The sequence below is a fragment of the Acinonyx jubatus genome, chromosome A2, assembly GCF_027475565.1.
Source record: "Acinonyx jubatus isolate Ajub_Pintada_27869175 chromosome A2, VMU_Ajub_asm_v1.0, whole genome shotgun sequence".
Taxonomy (NCBI): Eukaryota; Metazoa; Chordata; class Mammalia; order Carnivora; family Felidae; genus Acinonyx; species Acinonyx jubatus.
In genome coordinates, this window is record NC_069383.1 from 20,002,181 (window position 1) to 20,025,873 (window position 23,693).

The following is a 23,693-nucleotide window of genomic DNA, read 5'->3' on the forward strand; positions in this document are numbered from 1 at the left end:
GGCAAGCCTGGGATGCCCTCTGTGATCCTCCGCAGCCAGGCTTTCAAAGACACTTGCAAAACTCCCGAAAAGCGTCGTTACACATCACTCACTATGGCCATTCACCACCACCGTGGCACCTCTACAAGCTACTAACGGTAGATGCGGTGCGACAATCACAGGAGGGAAGGAGGCTCACCTGCTTTATTTTATTTCGGGAGTTGGTAATGCGCTCTGTGATGCTCTGGTATGTGCGAATGGCTGTCGTCAACTCTGTGTAGTGCTGTACAATCAACTCATCCAGGTCACGGTCACATTTCTCATAGGCTTCTTCAAGGCGGCCCTTCTCATTTTCTCGGTCTTCAACATCATCACTGGTAGACAGAGTCCTGGTGAAGACAGAGATTATATCAAGCCGAATCAAATTTAAAAGCAAAAAAGGGGGCGCCGGGGTGGCTTACTCTGTTAAGCATCTGACTCTCGATTTCGGCTCAGGTCATGATATCGCGGTTCGTGAGTTCAAGCCCCGCCATCAGGCTCCATGCTGTTAGAACAGAGGCTGTTTCGGATCCTCTGTCTCTCTCTCTCTGCCCCTTCCTGGCTGGCATGCACGCACTCACTCTCTCTCTCTCTCTCTCTCTGTCTGTCTCAAAAATCAACGTTTTTTTAAAAAAATCATTTAAAAGCAAAACAGTAAAAGACAAGTTAATATGCTGGCACATTCATCTAACTAACTAGGGAGGAAATGAAAACAAGTTACTAACAGAAAATATGAAACCACTTTCATAGCAAATTTCAGTAGCCCATCTAAGTGGATTTGCTGTTTGCCTATCCAAGGAGGCTTTCACTCTTTCCCTGGCATACCAATTTTAATCCATTAAGAGGCAGCATGAACTCTCCAAGAGTCTGGGTGGTTCTTGATCACTTAAGTGAATCCCAGTAATTCCATTCGCCTTATCCGTGGCAAATCTGAGCAATGAGACCTAAGGGCCTCCAGGAGTTTTCTTGCAAGATTAATAGGAGGCAGGTCCCTTTTCCCGATTATTACACAACGCTAAGATACTCAAATATTTCACACACCTTACAACCATGGAAGGGAAAGCCAAGAGAAATGCCGGCTACTGCTGTGACATCATTGGGCCACCAAAGCAGCCAACTCTACACTGCCTTACGTCAGGGCTTCTTGTTAGGGGAGATAACAAATACCCACTGTTTAAGTCACCCTCAACCTGTCTTTTACAAACAGCTAAAAGTGTACTCACTGATAAAATTACTTATACACTGAAGAATTACATTCCAAATAGCTCATTTAAATGAACTAAATTTGGCACAGAGCCCCCAGCAGCCCGGAAATAAAGTCATATCGATTCTAAAGTATGTTACAACAACAATAATATAAGCTACACTAGAAGACAATCCCTACGTTTACTATTCTTCCAACAGCACTAATGAGATTGATATAAATCAAGAATAACCAGGGAATGAGATAGATATACTTATTAAAAACCTTTCAATAACTTAGTTTGATATGTGGGCCACAGATCTTTGTTTCTTTTATTATCTTTTTTTGAAAAATTTTTTTATTTAGTGTTATAATCAGCAACAAAGAAACCCTTTTCTCTTATCTGTTGGCTGTGGTAATTTAGAGTTTCATTAAATTCCCTCAGATTTGTCAGCTTATACATTCAGCATAGCTTATTTCATTTATCTTTAATTTAGGAAGGGGGTAGTTTAGGCTCTCAATGATGGATGCAATCAATTATAAGTCCATCATTAGAACTGCTTTCAGAGATGGTCTGTCAGTGAATCAATCACATATCTACTTCCAGATATTCACAAGCAAAATACTGTACAACAGTTTTTTTCCCGAACTGTCATTTAGAGCAAGAGATCTTAATTCATGAGCCACATAATATATAAAACTTCTTTTCCAATTTACAGAGAGATTCAGCAGGCCAGTCTTTGACATCAATCTCACCTCTAAAAAGAATTGTGTAAATGTGTTAGGGATGCCAAGAGACCAGTTCTAGCAGCAAATGGCGGGGACGGGGGTGAGGGAGGTGCAGACAGGACAAGACATATAACGAAGGAAAAGGCAAAGCCTCTAAGGGCTGTGGTGTTCGCTCAGGAAAGCAACGCAGTAGGAACCCCAAGACTTGAAGGAAGGCCCATATCCTGCCAGATCCTGTATCCTCCTCTGTCAACGGGTGATCATATATCAGACCACCATACCTCCAAGGTTACTTTCAGGGAGAAAGTCCCACACAAGCATCTGACTCATAACATGAATCAGAGTGGAGAACCTAGGAGGAATATGGCTTCAAAGATGGAGCTATGAATATCACTTGCAATACGTAGGTACAGGGAGCTAAGCATGTCTTCCTATTGTTTCTATGATACATAACTTTGCTCTTTAAATCTGAAACCTTCCAGGCTGGTAATCTAAAGTAAAGCACAATCAGAAAAGGCCTTCAATTTATCAGCTGTCCCAAAGGGAAGAGTTCCTAGGTATCTACCTCTCATTTCCCCTTATAACAGCACACAGACACGGATTTGTCAAAGTTACCCTGGATCAGTTTGCCGTCTTTACAATGCTTTGACTTCCTCTCCACCACCATTTGTGGAAGGAAACATGCCAAACATTTCACATTGTTTACATTAACTAGGAGAATTACCATTAAAGAAAATGTCAGGCCCAGAGAGGACACCTTCCCAGGCATCAGCTGTCACTGTAACACATTACTGTCGCGTTAGGAGTTATTTATGAGATGGAAAGGGTTACTAAAATGAAGATTAAAAGTAAATTGGGTCTATAGGGGATTTTAGCTCCCATTTTCATTTTTAAAGAAAATATTTGTATAAGGAAATAGCCTGTGCCAGGTTTGCGCCCCTTTAATATTCATCCTCTTAATGTGAGCCGGGCTGAATGACATTCTGCCTTTCGTCAGCAAGAGAGACCAAAACTAAAGTTTTTTGGTTTTTCTGTTTTGTTTTTTTTTTGTTTTTTTAATTAGAAGGGGAAAAGGCACCAAGGTTAATAATAACAATAATAATAGCCTTTAGGAAGGTTTGTTATAGTGGCCAGAAACCAGCAGTGCTGTGCACCTCATAAAACATACGTTTAACCCTCCTAACGGCCCTTGGGGCGCTGGGGGGAGCCCTCTTGTCATCCTCCCTCTACCTTTTGAATCCTGGCTCCACCATTTACTGCCCATGTGACCTTGGTCGCGGCATCTCATTTTGCTCGCCTACAGAACCCAGACAGTACGGTCACCTTCCTTGGAGGGCTGCTGGTGGGAAGTAAAGGAGATCAAACAAGGCCTGGCAGTCACCAGCACGCAACAAACGCTGGGGACTGTGGCTGGCGATCACTGTCACAGGAACAGCAGTGATGGCAGTAAAGGCAAGAGCAGTGTTCCACGAGGTCATGGAAAGAATATCCTTTGGAGACACAGGTTCGAATTCCATCACCCCCAAAACAGTAGGTCATTTGGCACTGGCCATGAGAGTTAACCTCTCTGGCTCACCTTACTCCTCTTTGCCGTCAAGCACTGCGGACAGTCTGAGATTTTATCCTACCCACAAGCTAATGAGTGAGCTAGCCAGAGTTTCATGGATGCTGCTAGAAGACACAAAACTCGTGGGTCAGAAGCAAAGGGCTTTGTCATTCACAGCACAGCAAGAAGCAAGGGCACCAGCATATCTGCAGCAGCCCCCCCCACCACCAGGCCCCTAGTCCCAAGATGGTTAGGCAACTGGACCCAAATGCGTGCCTGTATACCCTGTGAATGACTAGACAGGAACCCTCAGCTTAGAAAACTACTTCTATACCAGACAGTAAACATGCCTTCCCATTTTTCTAAAGGGACAGATCACCTCTGTCTTCCAAACACCCAAATAAACATCCTTAACAAAGACATTCTCAAACAAAGGGCATTCCGTGCTTTGCTCCTAAGAACTTCAGAAACAGGGACACCTGGGTGGCTCAGTCAGTTAAGTGTCCTGACTTTGGCTCAGGTCATGATTCTGTGGTTTGTGAGTTTGAGCCCCATGTGGGCTCTGTGCTGACAGCTCAGAGCCTGGAGCCTGCTTCGGATTCTGTGTCTCCCTCTCTCTCTCCCCTTGCCCCGCTCATGCTCTCTGTCTCAAAAATAAACATTAAAAAAAACCTTTTTTTTTTTAAGAGAACTTCAGAAACAACACAAGGAGAATGGCCCCCAGCAATAACGAAACGCCATTCACTGGGTACCTTCAAAGACTGCGTAGTGGACGGCGTTTCCAACCCATTTTCTTTTCTGAGACCAGAAATACAATGTCTCCCACAATAAGTATCTGCACAATGAATGAACGATAGACCATAAGAGCAGGCTAGAATTCTAGGGAGAAAGTTTCCAGGCCAGCGAGGTCACCTTGCCAGCCGGGGCGCGAACCTCTCCCCAGCCTTCTGACGAGCCTCTGTGGCACGGACACGGACAGCTCCCCGGTTCACAAAGCCGTTCACTGCAATTCTTAACGGCTCTCCTTGTTACGAAGCCTTTCATTACAATAAAAGCAGCCTCTTGATGATGTCTACTATCGATCTGAGTTCCACCTTCTTGTGGTGACGGAAGTCTATTCCCTCCTCCGTACAATTTCTCTTTGGATGGCAATGCGCTCTCAGTACTTTTCTCTCAGGTTACATAAACATCTCTAACTGCTTCCACCGTTTCTCCCACAACATGGCTCCCAGGCAGCCCACCATCCTTGTGGATTTGCTCTGAAGTCCCTACAAACACAGCAAACATTCACATAGAGCTCACTGTACGCTCAGCATTAACCTAAGTGGTTTCCACATAGGAACTCATTTATTCCTGACAACAACCCTAGGAGGTAGGTGCCATTATTACCCCTCTTTTTACAGACAGGAAACAGAGTTGTGCGTCGGAGGCACAGAACTTTTAAGTAGCAGAGCCAGTCCGCAAGCCTGAGCGGTCTGGCCCTTAAAAGCTTCCCTGTCCTGCCTCTCAAGACGTGGTGCTAGAACCGAACACAACATTCCTAATATGCTGTGACCAATCCAAACAGGAAGAGGTGTTTGGTTGTTTTTTAAGTTTTATTTATTTGGAGAGAGACAAAAAGCATGAGTGTGGGGGAGGGGCAGAGAGAGGGAGAGAGAGAGAGAGAGAGAGAGAGAGAGAGAGAGAGAATCCCAAGCAGGCTCTGCGCTGTCAGCGGAGAGCCCGAGGCGGGGCTCGAACTCACGAACCATGAGCTCATGACCTGAGCCAAAATCAGCCCTGAGTCGGACACTTAACTGACTGAGCCACCTGGGTGCCCCAGTAAAAGGCTTCTATATCCGCTAACATGGGTACTATATTTCTAAATGACCAGGCCTAAAAGTACCTGCATTTTTGTAAATATTGAGTCCAAAAATTATCCAAGATCCCACTGACAATAAATGCTGACAAGCCAGCTCTCACTCATCTACTTGGGAAATTTTCAAACGAACCACAAAAATGTACATGCATCCTTGTGTCATACACTCGGGAAAGGGCAGGTGAAAGTGAACACAGGATATTATTTAGTGTCTGTTACGTGCCAGGGATTGCGGTGGTTATTTTGCACACATAATCTAAGACAATACTCAAAACAGTCTGGTGAGATGGTTATCACCACCCTTTCTACAGATAAGGAATCAGAGGAACAGAGAGGTACAGTAACTTGTTCCCACACCCACAGCTAACATCAGACCCGGACTTCAAGCTTATACACGACTTCAAAGCCCATGCCTTTTCCACTGTGCACGTTATGAACTCCTACTTCTTGTGCTTTCAGCTCCTAATCAAGCTACAGCTCACATGTGAAGAAACGAGTGGATGAGTAGAGATGCGGACAGTACTAAAAAAGCTGCTAAGAGCTCTAACAGTCTTGAGTATGAACAAGAAGTATGAGCTTAAAGACATAAGCAGAGAGGAAACGATTTGAAGTTGCCACCCCAAGATGCATTCACGTTAGCGAATCGCTCTTTAGATTTTTTTTTCCCCACTCTTATCTCAAAACCATTATGATTTACAAACTTGCCAAGTTCACGGAGGAACACAAAAGCCTACGCTAAATTCTAGTTAGGCCAGACAGAGAGACATTTCTGGATCACCAAGAATTTTTCACTAAGACAGCTCTGGCATTTTGCATGATGAATTGCATCTCTAACCATGACTAATTAATCCCTAGGAAGGAATTTATTTACCTAATGGGCTCAAAAGACCATAGCACACATGTTAAGTTACTGTTTACAGCACTTAGTAGGGACACATACTACATGATTCTAGTGAATTCATAACCATCGGCTCTAAGCAAGCCAGACGCATGAGCGTTAAACCCAAGCTAAAAACCTGCAGATCTAAAACTGAATTTGTCAGTTTCCTCTTTTTATACCAGCTTCTGTGTTTCCATGTAGTCAGTCAAGTGTTTTGAAAGGAAAATAACTAGTCACCATCATGGACTCCTTCTACGGAGCAATTTTGCCTTCACTTCGGACTTAATAGAGTAATGGAGTCCAGACATGGGAAAAGCACACAAAAGTTGCTATTACTCTTAAAAAAAGACAAAAGTGAGATCAAGTAACAGAAAAAGCACACCTATAAAAATAAGGTTAGTCACCCAAAGGTAACCCATCACTCAAGAGAAACAATAACCTTCAATCAAAGACAAATGAGAGGATGCAACAAAGAACCACAAACCAAAAATACTACCATTTGGAATGTACCAGAAGGTTTTCCTCTTCCCTTCATATATGTCAACCATGAGGCATTTATAACTTTCAAGCTCTTTGAACTTGGGCAAGTCAACTTCTGTGGGTTTCTTCCCTTGTCAGACAGACAAGATAGTAAGTGTACCTGCCTCACCAGGTGGTTGTGATTGGCAAAGTCCATGAATGTGCTTGGTGAAATAAAAAGTGCCATTGACGTGTGGGCTGATACATTATTAGGAACCAAATACATCATCTGTGAATCACAACACTGTTAGCCCAAAGCCTCCCCCCATTCGAAAGTTCCTGAAGATATTTATTCACAAACTGAGGTCAGACCTTTTCTTTATATTCTTCTGGTGCGTGGCACATTAAAAGTGCTTAGGAAAAGCTAAATAATGAGCAGTAGCAAGATACAGGATCTGAAGGGGTCAGGGAGGGCAGTTCCTTGCCGGAAGAAACAATTGCTACTAAATTATCTCGCGCAAAGAAATGCCTGCTCAGAAATCTCTAGGAAAGGACGAATAATAGTTACAGCGACCCTATTTAGTTCATTTAGTCATTCAACTAATAGTGATTAAACACCTACTACTTGGCAGGTGAATAAAGCCAATCCCTCCCTCAGGAAACTTACATTCTCATGGGAGAAGCAGGTGATACAAGAGAAATACAGAATACACGGCAGCCCGGGAAGAAGCAGCTATGGAAAAAAGAGGGACGATAGGAGGAGTGGAACTGTATTACACAGGAGGCCAGAGAACCTCTCAGACAAAGATGGCATTTGACCAGAGCTTTCTAGAAATGAGGGAAAGAGAGGGGACACTATCTGGGGAAGCGGATTCCAGAGAGAAGGGAAGATGCACAGACTCTCAAGATGCACAGGGGATTGTTTGGCCTGTTCAAGGAAGAAGGAATGGCAGGCAAGTCCGTGTGGCCTCAGAGAAGCAAGGAAGGGGACAGTGATAGACATGAGATCAGGTAGGAAGCCGGGAGCCAGAAAAGGGACACCTTTGTGGACTTGTACTCTACAAGTGTTCTTTGATGCCACCTGGGGATTAGCACCCAAACAAAGAATGACAGCTTTTGGGGTGCCTGGCTGGTTCAGTCGACTGAAGAGCGTGTGACTCTTGACCTCAGGGTCATGAATTCGAGCCCCATGTTGGGTGGAGAGATAACTAAAAAAATAAAAACTTTAAAAAACAATGATAGCTTTCAACTAGTATTCTTTTTTTTTTTTTTTTTTTTTTTTGAGAGAGAGAGAAAGAGAGCGAGCTTGTGCATGCACATACATGGAGGGGCAGAGAGAGAGAGAAAATCTTAAGCAGGTTCCATGCCCAGCACAGAGCCTGATGCAGGCTCAATCTCACAAACCGTGAGATCATGACCTGAGCCAGAACCAAAAGTCAGATGCTTAACCGAATGAGCCACCCAGGCACCCCTCAACCAGTATTTATTAGTGAATACTGAATGGCGAATATTCAACAATATTTCAAGTTTCATTCTACTTCTCTCCAACCTCTTCCAAAAAGGACTGGAGATCATTTGTACAAGAATATAGAAAATATCAATGAGAAAACAGAACTAGTTAAGGAGATACAGGACAAAACAATGCCACATGAATGTAGAACACAGGTATGCAGGTCATACCCAAACAAACACAGCTGATATGAAATCAGCCCTCAATCTGTGAGGTTCCTAGCCGTGCAAAAAGTGAAATGTAGCTAAATAATTCTCATTATCAAAAGTATAGATTCCAGTTCCTTTGCTGAGGAAGCACACTTTAAGCTAGTCCTAAATTCTAAAAGAAATCTTTCACTTAAAACAAGGAAGAGGGGCGCCTGGGTGGATCAGTCAGTTAAGCGTCTGACTCTTGCTATCAGCTCAGGTCATGATCTCACGGCTCATGAGATCAACCCCCATGTCAGGCTCTGCGCTGACAGTGCAAAGCCTGCTTGGTAATCTCTCTCTCCCTCTCTCTGTTCTTTCTCTCTCTCAAAATAAATAGATAAAAACTTAAAACAACAACAACAACAAGGAATACAATATACAATACAGTGAACAATGTCTTCAACCACCTTGTAAATACAAATTTTATATGGTCAGTTCTTCTAAATCCCTTCAAGAACAGAACATTAAAACACAACTCAGACCTAGAGATTGTGACTCTGAACATAATCCTAACATGAAGATTTCCAATGATCCTTTTTAATCTAAGGATAGAATTGGGGGAATTTACAGGATGAAATGAATCAAACCATGTTTCATTAATTTCCTCCTCTCAGAAAGCCCTTTGATAGTTCAAGCTGACCAGAGAGCAGTTCTTTGAAGAGCATCAACAGTACAAGTATTTGTATTAAAGGGTTAGTAGGGGACTGTTAAATATTATAAGCCAGAAAAGCAAGTAGAAAGGTTGACGACCAGTCAGGAAAAATTAGTGGCCTGCCCAGGACTCTAGACTCAAGACCACCTATAGGTGATAACAGGCTACCACTCTGGAAGCCTTTTAGGGTATTTTAACAAAGTAATAAGAGTCCCCAGAGTACAAGCTGTTATAGACTGAATTGAGACATACCCCCGACCACTACCAAATTTATGTTGAAGCACTAATCCCCAATGTGACTCTTTGGAGATTAGGGTGTGTAAGGGAGGTCATTTGGATGGGGCTTTAATGAGGTAACCAACCCTGACTGGTACCTTGATCTTGGACTTCTAGCCTCCAAAACTCTGAGAAAATAAATTTCTGTTTAGGCCACTCAGTCTGTGTTTTGTTATGGCAGCTCGAGCAGACTTATACACCACCCTGCAAAACACAGGCAGTATTATTTTGGTTCGCTAAAATCTCAAGGCAGATGTTATCGGTCATACCCCTTAGCCACAGCAACACGGATTCTCCACAAATCCTCAAGAATTAACTGCCTAATACAGCCTCAGATAACTAACCTGCTAGAAGAAATATTTAGCGTAATACACCTGAATTCTGGTGACCCCTGCAGAACAATTAGTATTAAGTCATGCTATCTGAAAACAGTTAATATGCTTAAGTATTTACTAAGGGCATTCCTTGTTGGTATCCAGTGACCTCTCCTCCAGGAATAATAAAAACAACTGATGTAAATCCTTTCAAACAACTCAGAAAAACTAATCACAAGTAAGGTCCCACATATCCAAAAATCACTTACTTATCAGGAAACTACAGCTGTTCAAAGCACAATCTACAGCAGGAATCAAAACTCAGTGATACCCTTCCTGGGAAATAAGGCCTCTTAGAGAAGCTAGCAGTCTCTGAGCCCTTGTACTTTTTCCTCATCAGGCACCTGAACCCCTCAACCTGTACCACCTTCACTCTTGTCAGGGCAATCCTAATGAATTTTTTTTAATCACATAATGGAAAGAGCACCAGACAAGGGGTCCTCTTTATTTACAAAATAGAATAACACATTGTCATAAGGCAAAAAGTAAGTATTTTTAAACCCCAAAACACAAGGATTAACTAGTTTTGGACCCTCACTCCAAACAGGAAAAAAAAAAAAAAACCCATTAGCTTACTGAGCTTTCTAGAATATTCCTTTTGGTTATTGATCTCAAGACAGAAAAAAAAAACCCTAGAACAGACATGATTCTTGAAAACATGCATCCTATTTTCTTTCCCAAACTGCTTTTAAACAAAAACATTTAGGTTACACTATTAGATGATCTACTTAGCCCTTATTTCAAAGTCTGAGAGTCAGATTTTCTTTTCCTTTAAAGCATGAAACAACCAACCTAAGAAATGCCTGACAGTAACATGTCAGCAGGGGAACTAAAGCCAGTTCTACATAAGAGTAGAGTGTAACTCCAAACTAAAGAAGAGGAAAAGAGATCAAGAATATAAAACAACTTGAGAAGTGGTCTTCAAAGCCTATTCTACTATGCAGAGCACTTTGTATATGATGAATCGTCTATAAATGGTCCAATGAATTATAAAAAAAGGGAGAGAGACCCTCATAATTCTGAGTTTGCATGGAAAAAAATCACACATTAAATATTTGAGATGTGTATCACTATATAATCACATAAGATGTGGCTTCACTCAAAGCATAACCGAATCTACATTACACTTTTTAATCCGATTTTATTATATTCAATTATACACTGTGACGGCTTGTTTCTTAATTATGTCTTATTAGATCCCACAAAATACAAGATAATCCCATCCCAACTGATAGCAATTCATGATGACAAGTCTTCTGAAAAACTTTTTGGATGCATAAAAACAACATCCCTTAATTCGCTACTAAGATTCATTTAATATCAAGTGACAGCAAACAATTTCTGCTTTAAAGTCAATTGAAAATTCACTGGTGTCTTGCTTCAGACAGCACTTAGGGCCAATTACTACACCCAACACATGCGGTTTTTCAATATTTCAATTAACTTGGTTATACAAAATACTTCTGGGGGCCAAAAGCTCTAAATCTTATAACCAACAGAGAAGGGCATTATCTAAAATTAAGTAAAATCAGCCTCACTAAAGCATAAAACCGAATCCAGGATTGACAGAGTCCTTTTGAAATCCACCCCCTACCCTCACTTAACCAGCACTATCTCTTTTCCCACTTGAGCTTGAAGCTCCACATGCTCCCTACAGCCTTCTCCACAGGGATCTTATTTTTCATCCCCCATGGAAGGCTCCTGTGACTACCACACATTACGGCATTTGGTCATTTTGAAGGCGTAGGCTACTTCCCTAACGTGGAGGTTCTGGCGAGTTCCTCAGAAATCACATTTTAGAAGACAAAAGTAGGTGTTGCGTGGCACTAGGTTATCTTGGAAATTCCGGATTACCCCAATTGAAGCAGGTTTCTTAACTACAGACATCCGAGAGACTTTAACGCGTCCATGCGCGAGGAAGGGAGAGCAGAAGCTGGGTGGACGAGACGTGAAGAGTATGTAGTATCTCTTAGATTTGTCCACAGACCCTTGTAATGCCCTTCCCTCCCTCTCCCCAGGACCCACATATAAACACACCCACACATTTTCATGAAATTTTCAAACACGTACAAAAACCAAGAGACTCCTCAAATAACCCAGCTTCAATAACTGTGAACACATCCCAATCTTGTTATCCCCTAACTTCGACCCTCAACCCCCATGATTTTGAAGCAAATACTAGACATGATATTTTTACTGGTATATATTCAGTATGTATCTCTCAAAATTAAAAGAAAAGAGTCTTAATTCCAGTGTAATTTATATAGTGTTATATTGGTTTCAGATGTACATACAGCGATTCAACAAGTCTATCCATCACTCCGTGCTCATAACAATAAATGTACTCTTAATCCCCTTCACCTACTTCACCCATCCTCCCACTCACCTCCTCTCTGGCAGTTAGAAGGCTGTGTTTCTTTTGTCTGTCTTTTTCCATGTTCAATTGTTCTTTTACTTAAATTAGGAATATTTTTGTAAACATAGCCAAGATACCATCGTCTCCGCTTTAAAAAGTTAATGCTAATTGGTCTACCTTATTTCCCCCAACTAAATTACATCCTAAAGGCTACCCAATTTGCATTCAAAACACCTGCTAATCTTAAGATGGAGGTTCTGCCAAGGTGGGTAGGTGGTGACCGAGTCTGCACTTTTTTTTTTTTTGAGATTCTGAATTTTTAAAAACATGCAAGTGATATACTTGAGTATAAAAATGATGTCTCCCATAATATTTAGCACAATGATAGGCACCAAATTTTGAATGGAAAAACACGTTTTTGAACTATGTGCCACTTTATTTTTGCAAGGGCTATATAAAAACTTTTAAAACAATAAACGTCAGGAAAGGTTCTCCTAAGGAACTTAAAACATTAAGTTTGCCTACCATGTCAAATAGTCACAAGAACCTCCCTGTTAAATGGTAGTTCCCGTGTTTTTCGAGGCAAATTCCCAACACATAAAGGACTGGCTACTGAAAAGAGCAGAACTCATTTCATGGCTTGAAAAGCAGTTAACAATGTAAGGAGCAGAGTAGAAGATGATAGAGAACAGCCCCCACCACTGCAAACTGAAAAACGCGAGCACAGATTGCAAACTTCCAAATGCAAGCAAAAACAAAAAGCAAAACAAAACCACCACCAACAAAAATAATCTAAACGCTGTGCCACCCAAAGAAAACCGGTTACCAGCTCTATGAGAGCTCAGGCTGCGACGAACAATACTATCACAGGCATTGAACGAAACAAAAAAAACTATACCCTCAAAAACAAATACATAAACAGATGCAAAATAGTTCTAAAGCATTTCTAGGAGTTCTGGAGGCAAAGTTCCTGGAAAAAATATTATATGAAGTGAAACTTTGTAGCTGCTTAATTAAACGCTCTGCAAAATACTGCAAAAATCAGGCCATCAGGGCTGAGACACGTACCTCACTCTCCTGCCATACCTTCAGACAGCACATCTGATTACCTTATTCTTCCTCTCTGGGCCTATGCAGCTGATGAGATCGGACGGATGAAAAATCAAACTTTAGAGATATTTTTCAAAATAGTAAGCCCTGATGGACTTCCACTTCTGGCCGAGATGAAATGACAGGCACTAAATTTACCCTAGCATCTGAAAGTAACAACAACAAGCAAAAAAACCCCATTTTGAAACCTTAAACATGAAGGCAGTTAAGAGTTTGCAGGGCTGGTGACAGAGGAGAGAGAACTGCACAGGGCACTCTGGACATCTGGAGAAGGGCTCCCTTGAAGCTCCCGCCGACCATCATCAGCACATGCACGCAAGGAAATAACCCAAGGCCAGGAATAGAACCACCGGTAAGGATTAGTGGACACAGTATCTGAAATCACACACAGCCAGGGTGAAAAATCTCATGATTCACAGAGCACTGGGTGGAGTATTCAAAAGGATTTTGCAACAGAAGTGAGACAAAAGTGGCGCTAAACCAAATGCTGCTCTGCTCCCAATGAGCAAAACTTAAAATAAGACCTGAAAGGACCACAGTTTCCAAGCAACCTAACCACATCCCAGAACAAAACTCGGGAATATTTACAGGAAAACAAAGACATCCACTACCAGTACCCAAAAAGGTAAAAATCACAGTATATAGTATCCAAAAGGTATAGAAGAATGTAAAACGGGGGGGGGGGGGGCAGATAATCAACTGAAACTAACCCAAAAATGACACAGATGACAAAATTAGTAAAGAGCATTAAAACCATTATACCTGTTTCCATAGTTCAAGAAGCTATAGGAAAGACTGAACATGTAAGGAAAGCTATTAATGATTTTTCCTTAAAAAACCCAAATCAAACTTCTAGAGCCCCTAACTACAATCTAATAAAAATTACATCACATAGGATTAACAACAGATTGGGAATTGTAGAAAAGATGAACTTGAAGACACAATAATGGAAACGATACTAAAAAAAAAAACAAAAACACAAACAAACAAAAAAAAAAAAACAAGAAAAAAAGACTGGGTGTGAAAACACTGAAGTGGCCTGTAAGATAAATCTGACCAACAATACGTGTTAACACTTACACACTGAAATCCATTTAAAAACTGCTGAAATTAATTAAATAAAGAGCTATACCTGTTCAGGGATAAGACAACTCACAGCTGTCAATTCTCCCACATTAATCTGTACATTCAATGCAATCCCAGCCAAAATCCCAGCATGTTTTATGGTAGAAATTGACTAGCTAATTCAAAGATTAATATGGAAAAAAATAAAAAATAAAATTGATACAGAAATGGACCTAGAATAGTGAAAAAAACTTTTAAGAAATACAATACAGTTGGAGAACATATACTGTCTACAAGACTTATAAAAGCAACAATCAAGACTTTGTAGGGACACCTGGGTGACTCACTTTGTTATCCGCCGACTCTTGATTTTAGCTCAGGTCATGTTCCCAGAGTTCATGGGATCAAACCCCATTCAGGACTCTGCACTGAATATGAAGCCTGCTTAAGATTCTCTTTCCCTCTCTCTCCCTCTCCCTCTCTCTCTCTCTGTCTCTCTCTGCCCCTCTCCCCTGCTCGCACTCTCTCTCAAAAAAAAAAAAAAAAAAAAAAAGACTGTGTGGCTGTTGTGTAATAATGTTATCAAGATAAACAGATGAATGGAACAGACTAGATAATCAAGAAAGAGACCCGCACTGGTCAAATGATTTTTGACAGAGGTGCAAAGAAATTCAGTGAAGAAAGCATAATCTTTTTAACAAATGGTGCTGGAATAACAGGATACTCTCACACAAAATATGAAGTGGAAAGAAATGGACAGGGATACTGGAAATGTTCACCTCTACCTTGATGTGGGTAGTGGTTACACAAGTTAAAATTCATCAAGACATATACTTAATATGTATACACTTTACTATATGTATATATACCTCAAAAAGTGAGACAAAGTGAGCATACAAGTCAGCATATAAAGATCCTATGTTTATTTAAAAAATTATTTCTATCTATACACCCAACATTTCATACCCACACAGAGACAGAGAAATGTCTACAATTAGGTATAGCTAATATCAATGATGGTTAGTAATTTACAAAGGATAAAGTTTGGAATAATTTTCATCTTCCGTCTTGCTGCATTTCCAGTGTTTGAACTCTTTATATGAATGTGTATTATTTTTATAACAATTTTTAAACACTGGAAGCAAATTTCTTAATTTTTAATGCTGGGTAAAGAGAATGAGTTTATATTTTTCTTCTCTGTAATTTTCCATATTTTTTGATTTCCCCACTTAGGAAATGTATAATTACAGGGGTGCCTGGGTGGCTCAGTCGGTTGAGCATCCCACTTCGGTTCAGGTCATGCTCTTGCTGTTCGTGGGTTCGAGCCCTGCGTGGGGCTCTGAGCTGACAGCTCAGAGCCTGGAGCCTGCTTCAGATTCTGTCTCCCTCTCTCTCTGTCTGTGCTCACACTCTGTCTCTTTCAAAAATAAATAGACATTTAAAAAAAATTTTAATGTATAATTACAAGGACTACACAGCAATACAAAAAAAATTTGTTATGCTAAAAAAAAATTAAGTTTGTTATAATTACAAGTATTAAATCTCTGTATGTACCTAAACAGAATCCACAAACAAACTTTAAAAAGAAAACAGGTATTATTTGGGAAGAAGATTGTTGGATTTTTTTTTATGACTTTTTTTTTTTACCACCTTTTGTGATGCAATTTTTATAAAGGAAAATGAGGAAAGCTACAATGACAAGTGTGCACAAGAAGAGAACAAAAGGCATGGAATGTTGTTCACGATCCCACATGTGTCCAACAATGGATAAAAAACATCATCTTTCCAACAAATGGTGCTGGACATCCACGTGCAAAAAAAAAAAAAAAAAAGATCTAGACACAGATTTTACAGCCTTCACAAAACTTAACTCATACCAGATAACAGTCCCAAATATAAGACAAAATATAAAGCCCCTAGAAGTTAATATTGGAGAAAACTTAGACGATTTGGGGTATGGCATAGACTTCTTATAGTTTATTTGAGAGAGCACACGTACATGCACACAGGGCAGAGGCAAAGAGAGGGAAAGAGAGAATCCCAAACAGGCTCCACAGTGTCAACACGAAGCCCAAAGCTGGGCTCGATCTCACAAATCGTGAGATCATGACCTGAGCTGAAGCCAAGTCAAACACGTAACCAACTGAGCCATCCAGGCGACCCGGCACAGACTTTTTAGATACAACACCAAAGACATGACCCACGACGGAAATCACTGATGAGCTGGACTTCGTGAAAATTACAAACTTCTGCTCTGGGAAAGACTATGTCAAGAGAATGAAAACACAAGATCGGGAAAAAATATTTGCAAAACATGTATACTCACATGCATCCAACTACGACATGCAACTACGTGACAGTGAGACAAATACTACCCTCTTACTCATAACAGAGTTAATAAAGAAAGACAGTCATCAAAAACATCCAGTTCCTGGCCAGGGCCAGAGAAAACAGGTACACTACCACACCACTTGTGGGGGTGTAAATTACCATCTTCCCAGAGGACATTTTGACTCTGTCAAAATACAAAATGTGCATATACTCAGATGTAGCAATTCCTCTGCTACTGCCATGATTTTACACCATGGATATGGCTCTCAGAGGTACGTGAATGCTCACTGCAATGCATTTTTAACAGAAGACGAAAAGGGGGAAAAAAAAAAAACTTAAGTGTTACAAAAGGGGTGGGAAAGAGGCCACCAATTAAATAGATTATGGGGTGCCATATGACAGAACGCGACATCGCCCCTGAAAAGATTGAATAGATCAATACGTGCTGCTAGAAGAGATCTCCAAAATAGAGAAAAATAAGCCAACGAACAAAGGTTCAAAAATATACATAGTATGACCCCAATTGTTTAAAGAATATGTAATACATAATTTTCATGAATATTCCTTTAAGTGCATATAATTTCATAAATAATAGTATATATTAACATATTAAATATTAAAAAATGGGGCGCCTGGGTGGCTCAGTCGGGTAAGCATCCAACTCTTGGTTTCGGCTCAGGTCATGCTCTCACGGTTCATGAGATCAAGCCTTGCATCGGGCTCTACGCTGTCTCGAAGCCTCCTTAGAATCCTCTCTCTCCCCTTCTCTCTGCCCCTCCCCCACTCGTGCTCCGTCGCTCGCTCTCTCTCAAAATAAATAAACATTAAAAAAAAAGAAAAAATATTAAAGAATATACATTCTTGTTTAAAGATCATACATTCACACATACTTAAATAGTTTCTATTTTCCTCAAAGAACCAAACGACACTTAACAGATATTTCAGGGAAGAGATGAACAGGGAGAAAAGTCTTATGCCTGTGATTTCAGAAAATCATACAATTTGTTAATGGCAAAAGGGGTTACCTAGACAAAGTGATCATAGGCTTTTCAATTTGCTCGTTTATAAACTTTCTGTCCTTAACCTAATAAATATTTTGTGTTTTACGTCTGCTTATATATATTTCATATGTACACGTAAGAGTACATATACTGAAATCTAGCTTCTTTGGCTGACTCCCAAATTATCAATAATTGCCATCTTAATTCAGCTACAGAAGGTTTTTGGTTACATTCACACCAAACTGGGAAGGAGATTTCTGACAGAAAACTAACATCCTATCCCGGTTGCTATCTGGCAAACATTACAATCAAGTTTCTCACCAGATCTCGCTCTCCCTCTCCCTCTCCTCTCTCTCTCTCTCCCTCTCTCTCGCTCTACTAACTACACCTCAACTCCCACCAAAAACTGACCGCACCTATCTACTCTAAGTAGTGGCTTGGAAAAAAACCAACATTACATACCCCTCTCTGCCTCAAGGCCTTCAGGAAATCCCCGTGTTAAAAACGACACACGAGGTTGGAAACTAAGACATGGGTTCCCAAGATATTAATTCTTCATGTTTCACAGAAAAAAATAAGCGGGGGGGAGGGGGATTATTTTGCCTTTATATCCACATATGCTGTTGGATGTGGCAGGACTTCGAGAAAAAAGCGTTTAGTCTCGAGAGAGCCTAGCAGTGATGTTTAAATGGTACCACATTGCTAGGGCCAAGACGCCCCAGGATGCAGAGAGAGCGGGGAACCCTAAAAACCACAATGAGCCTGGCTCAGATGAAGAGAGGAGGGGCCACCGCAAACAGCGCTAACCACTTAGCACAACTTCCAGGCCTCCTCTCTGAACACAGTGACCACGTTCCCCTCTGCCACAGACTGTGCCATGGACCTCAAAGCTGTTTGTTCAAAGCTCTGATCAGAGCCCGGACCCCTTCAACAAAGCGGGCTTTGAATTACGTACGGGGCTGACCAAAAACACTCTCTGAGGAGGAAGGGAATTTAACAGGTGTCTACAATAAAGGATTTCCCAAGTTTTTGAAATCCCAACTTCTGTGAAGACATGAAAGTTGGTGACACCGTGGGCCTTCAACTGCCTTCAAACCTCCTTGACATCTGTAGCCAGAGTCTGTCTACAAAAGCTCCGCTCTGAAGTTCCGGTAAGGTCACCTCAAGCCACAGCCAAAGTTTGGCTTCCCAATTAAATGGTCTATTAAAGGCCAACTTGCAAGGAGAAGTGAGTCAACATTTAATTGGAAAGCAAATCACCTAACAGTAAGCGGTAGACACATTTCCCAATTAAAAATCTGACAAGAACTCACAAAAATAAAATAGCATCTCCAAAATGCCATTCTGCTTACTTCTCATTTAGAAAGGCTGCCTGTTTCGACATCACACCAAACAAGAGGTTAGGGGGTAGGAATCAATAAAAAAGTAGGCAAATGCTGTGTGTGCACACACACGTGTAAAACTGTCCAAATTTACATCAGCAGGTAATCACGACTCTGTCCACCCAATTAGTTCCATCTCAAAGGGCCAGCGGCAAGACTTTAAGCCAAAAGCTGCAGTTAGAGGAGTGGCCTCCGACAGACTCAGTCCCAAGCACTGTCTGTCTCCTCATCAAAGCCCCACTTCCCAGCCTGAGGACCCAGCAATACCCCGGGAGCCCACCCTTTGAAACCTCTGATTGACCTGAAATCTTTTTCCCCAGTACTTTTTTTTAAAAGGCTAAGAATTGCATTTTACGAGTCTCAAGGTTCTTAAATAACCACCTACCAAACGTAACATTTTCATTACAACTACACTATACTTCTTGAAGCTATTTTGTTTTTCAAATGCTTTAAAGTGGTGGTCGATCACACCAGCAAAATAGTTATTTAACTAGTTGGCACCACAGCAGGAAACAGTGATGAGATTTGGCCATTCCCCATGTCCATATCTACTGTATCTTTAGGTCGAACCCTTACCCACCTGTAGTTTCCTTATGCTGTTCCAACTCATAGAGAGAGCATTAAATATATATGTGTTATGCTAATGCCCAATAAGAAATACAAATAACTGTCTGAACAAAAGAACTGATGGAGAATTTTTAACACTCACTATTCAAAAAAAAAAAAAAAACTGCTCAGTGACATAAAAAGAGAAATAAAGCCCAACTAACCAAATTTTTCAAAGGACTATCACTGACAAATCATTTCTTTGGTGATAAAATGATAGGCCCAAGGGAACATGAAAGAGAACTGGCACGTATCAGATAGATCTTCAAGGATGCTGAGACTTTACAAACATGAGCCTAAAATGGGTTCAAGAAAGCTTTGGTATTTATTTGAAAGAGAATCTGAAAAGAAGTTAAGGAGAAGAGGAGGCAATCCTCAAAAGTTTTACATGAGAAATTCAGAATCATGAAGACAGAGGCTCCTGGGTGGCTCAGTCCGTCAAGCATCCAACTTCAGCTCAGGTCATGATCTCACTACTCCTGGGGTCGAGCCCCACATTGGGCTCTGTGCTGACAGCTCAGAGCCTGGAACCTGCTTCAACTTCTGTCTCCCTTTCTCTGCCCCTCCCCCACTCATGGTCGCTCATGCTCGCTCACGTGCTCCCTCTCTCTCTCTCTCTCTCTCCTTCAAAAGTAAACATTAAAAAAATTTTTTTAATCACAAATACAATGTTGCAAGAAGGGTATCACAAAGAGTACAAACTGAACAGACAAAGCAGCAACTTCAGAGTGAGAAAAGAGTTTACTAACAAGAAATATACATTCCCGTTTTTTCCTGTTTTAGCAAGATGTAATTGACATATTACACTGCAGTCCTTTAAGCTGTACAACACGGCTTAATATATTGTGTATACTGCAAAATGATTACAATAAGCTTAGTTAACATCCATCCACCGCACACAGTGACAATTTCTTGTAATGAAAACTTTTAAGATCTACTGTCTTACCAACAACGTTCCCCACTCTATTCTCTGCTGAAGTACTCTCCCCTGCTACTCCCCACCTAAACACCGAAGTTACTACCATCCTCCTCTCATTAACTGCCACTGTTTTTATGAAATTTAAACCACTGTGTTATGTTCAAAAGCACATCAGGGACATAACAACAAGGAGGGAGAGCTAGCAACACTTTCGCTTCAACCCCACGATGTTCCTATGACTCAAAGAAATATTGAAATACAAACATTAACACTCCAGAACCAACAATATCCAGTCATAAGTAAGGTCCTATGTAACCATGAGCTCGAATCCTTACTAAACTTGCCCAGAGGGGCACCTGGATGGCCTAGTCAGTGAGTGTCCGACTGTTGATTTCGGCTCAGGCCATGATCCCAGGGTCATGGGATTGAGCCCAGTATTGGGCTCCATGCTGAGCGTGGAGCCTAAGATGATCCCCCCGCCCTCCCTCCCTCTGTCCCTTCCCCCCAGCTTATGCTCTCTCTCTAAAATAAATTTAAAAAAAAAAAACTTGCCCAGGATACTAGGTCTGGACACTCTGTTATACCATGCTAGTCAACAGATGTTTGAAAAGGGTTATTCAAGTGGTCGGAGGTGGTCAAGGATAAGGAAGAAAAATGACAAATATTAACACACAACAGAAGTCAGCACAAAAAATGCATTGCCCTAAATCATGGTGACAACGTGAAGGTAATATAGATGGGTGGAAAAGATGGACGAACAACCACAAAATCATATTCCACAGCATCCAGCGGCAAAGTCCCCCTGAAGAGCAAAGGAACAGTCAACCAAAGGCAGTGTTTCTGAACCAGCATCAGTAAAAAAATAAACTTTAGTTTGGTTTTCATGTTTTCAAATGTAGGGCATTTAGAGTGAATGTAATTGGCATTTAAGAAAATTGATACAGCAGAAATGGTAAAGCCTACAGAATCATAAGTACAGAGTTGAAATGGTACATTTATATACAGCTGTTCCCTTCCCTAATCCACACTCTACTTCACCACTCCTCTTGGATTCTCATATTTCACCTGTCTCTGTCTCTCCCACTCTTATGTCATAGTTTTTACTTCCGTATTTTACCCCTCAAGTGAGCTATACTCTCCAGGATAACGTCATGTCTGATTCATCTTCGCAAAACTCAGGGCATTCCCTCATTTGTTTAACATATATTTATATATTTACTAAGTATGTATTAAGGACCAGGCATCATTCTACAAACTAGCATTAAATGCACAGTTTAAATGAATGTTGACTACAAGGCAGAAAAAAGAAGCTCAAAAAAGAACCCAAATAAATTCATGCATTATAATTCTACAGGAGATTAAGATGGGCCACTACGAACACTCTAGTTGGAGTTTTAGTATCATGAAACATCTACACTATCTATACTGTCACAGCAAGAATGTGGGTCCACACTAGACCCGCATTCCCTTTGTATGGCCTGCCAGGTTTATTAAGTATTTCCATACAGAGAATTATCATCTTAATTAAAAAATCTTAATTAAAAAGAAAAAAATCAACCAAAAAACTTAGTAATAATGATTCAATATACCATGATATGAAATTAGAGGCCCCAAAATAACACCCATGAGAAGGGTCTTTATCAGTCCATGAGTGGGAGACTGTTTTAAAATTCAATCTATGGGGCACCTGGGTGGCTCAGTCGGTTGAGCGTCCGACTTCAGCTCAGGTCATGATCTCACAGTCTGTGAGTTCGAGCCCCGCGTCGGGCTCTGTGCTGACAGCTCAGAACCCGGGGCCTCTTTCAAATTCTGTGTCTCCTTCTCTCTCTGACCCTCCCCCGTTCATGCTCTGTCTCTGTCTCAAAAATAAACAAACGTTAAAAAAAAATTAAAAAAAAAATTCAATCTATGCATACCTTCAAGCCCTTAGGAACTACCAGGTACTACTGACCCTGGGTTTTAAAAAGATCAACAGAACATTCCAGGAGCCCTCCTAGAACTCAACCAAAAGTTTAGCATAGGTAGACGGATAGAGGAGAGGGGGAAGGGGCGGGGGGGGGGGGGGCGTTTTATGAAAAATACCTGAGTTTAAATTCAAAGGTCAACAAAGTAAAAACGTGTTAAATACATTTTATTCAGGTTGTTTTAATCACTCCCTGTATCATGCTTAATGGTGTTTGAAAGGATTCCCCTATCCTTAATCTAGATCACATTTTTAAAACAGGAGCCCCACCAATCCCACTCCCACCATACGTATTCTGGGAGAATGGCAGATAACTCGAAATTTGTTTGGTTTTGTTTTGAAGGACTAGACCGGGATAGGAAGGCAGAAAAAAATTGAAAACGGATGTGTGCCTTCAAACCCACGGCCCTTCTACCAGCTCATTACAGGCTCTTGTATCTGAAGCTGTGGCCATTCACAGGTGGTTGGAGGTGTCCGAAGTGTGAGAACACAATCTGCAACTCGTGACAGTAGTCCCCGGACTTCAGGGCCTTCCACCCAGAAATCCAGGAAACAAGAAGCCTTCCCTAGTGAGCGCGGCTGAAGGCAATCCATAAATAAACGTTTTATGAATAAATGAAACACCTGGCTTTCTCTACCAAGCCCCCAAACAGCGTGCCTTTAGGGCCCGGGGACCCTAATGGAAAGCTCTGGCCCTAAAGAAAAGACAGCGAGGCGGGGTTCCTCCCTCTAGCCCAACCCCAGAGAAAAAGGGGGGACTGTGGGGGTCCTTGGGAGGGGTTGGGGGAGGCAAGGAGGAAAGGGGAGGGGTCGGCAGGGTGGAACCCACCTAACCCTTCTCCCTTCCAAAGCGGAGGTCGAGCCGCTGCCCGCTGCCCCCTGTCCCCTGACCCTGCCTCCTGCCTCCCTCACCTGATCACAGAGATGAGCAGCCCCGAGGGGTCTTTGCTTTTGCTGACAGTGCTTCTGTATTTCCCACCAGCTGCTTCTGCCGCCATCTTGGTACCGGGCGGGAAGGGGGAGAGCCGGTAAGCTAGAAGGGCCAAAACGAACGTAGGCTCTGTAATTGACCTCGCTGGGGAGTCCACCAATGGAAAAAGAGAAGTTCAGAGACGCGCAACGGGACAGTCCAATCACTGGAATAAGGAGGCGGGACTGAGGCAGCAAGTTTCCAGGCCGCGCACGCGTTCCAAGCATTCTGGGAATTGTAGTTTTCTTCCGCGGTTCCTGGGAACACAGGGAAACTAAACCAGTGGTAACTTGGTCAAGTCTCCTAAGGCCTGT

General features: G+C 41.5%; 1 protein-coding gene across 3 annotated transcripts in view; it reads right to left on the reverse strand.

Annotated features, from left to right (window-relative positions):
* The window catches only part of EXOC4 (exocyst complex component 4), a 743,049-nt gene extending 719,587 nt beyond the window's left edge, over nucleotides 1-23,462 (reverse strand). For all 3 annotated transcript variants that reach the window (XM_015073047.3, XM_053218064.1, XM_053218063.1), the window contains exons 1-2: nucleotides 23,322-23,462; nucleotides 179-368 (exon numbers count right to left, since the gene is read on the reverse strand). In XM_015073047.3, the coding sequence (XP_014928533.2) occupies nucleotides 179-368; nucleotides 23,322-23,407 (276 nt within the window). In that variant the 5' untranslated portion in view covers nucleotides 23,408-23,462. The remainder of the gene's footprint in view (nucleotides 1-178; nucleotides 369-23,321) is intronic.
* Between the last annotated feature and the right edge of the window lie 231 nt (nucleotides 23,463-23,693).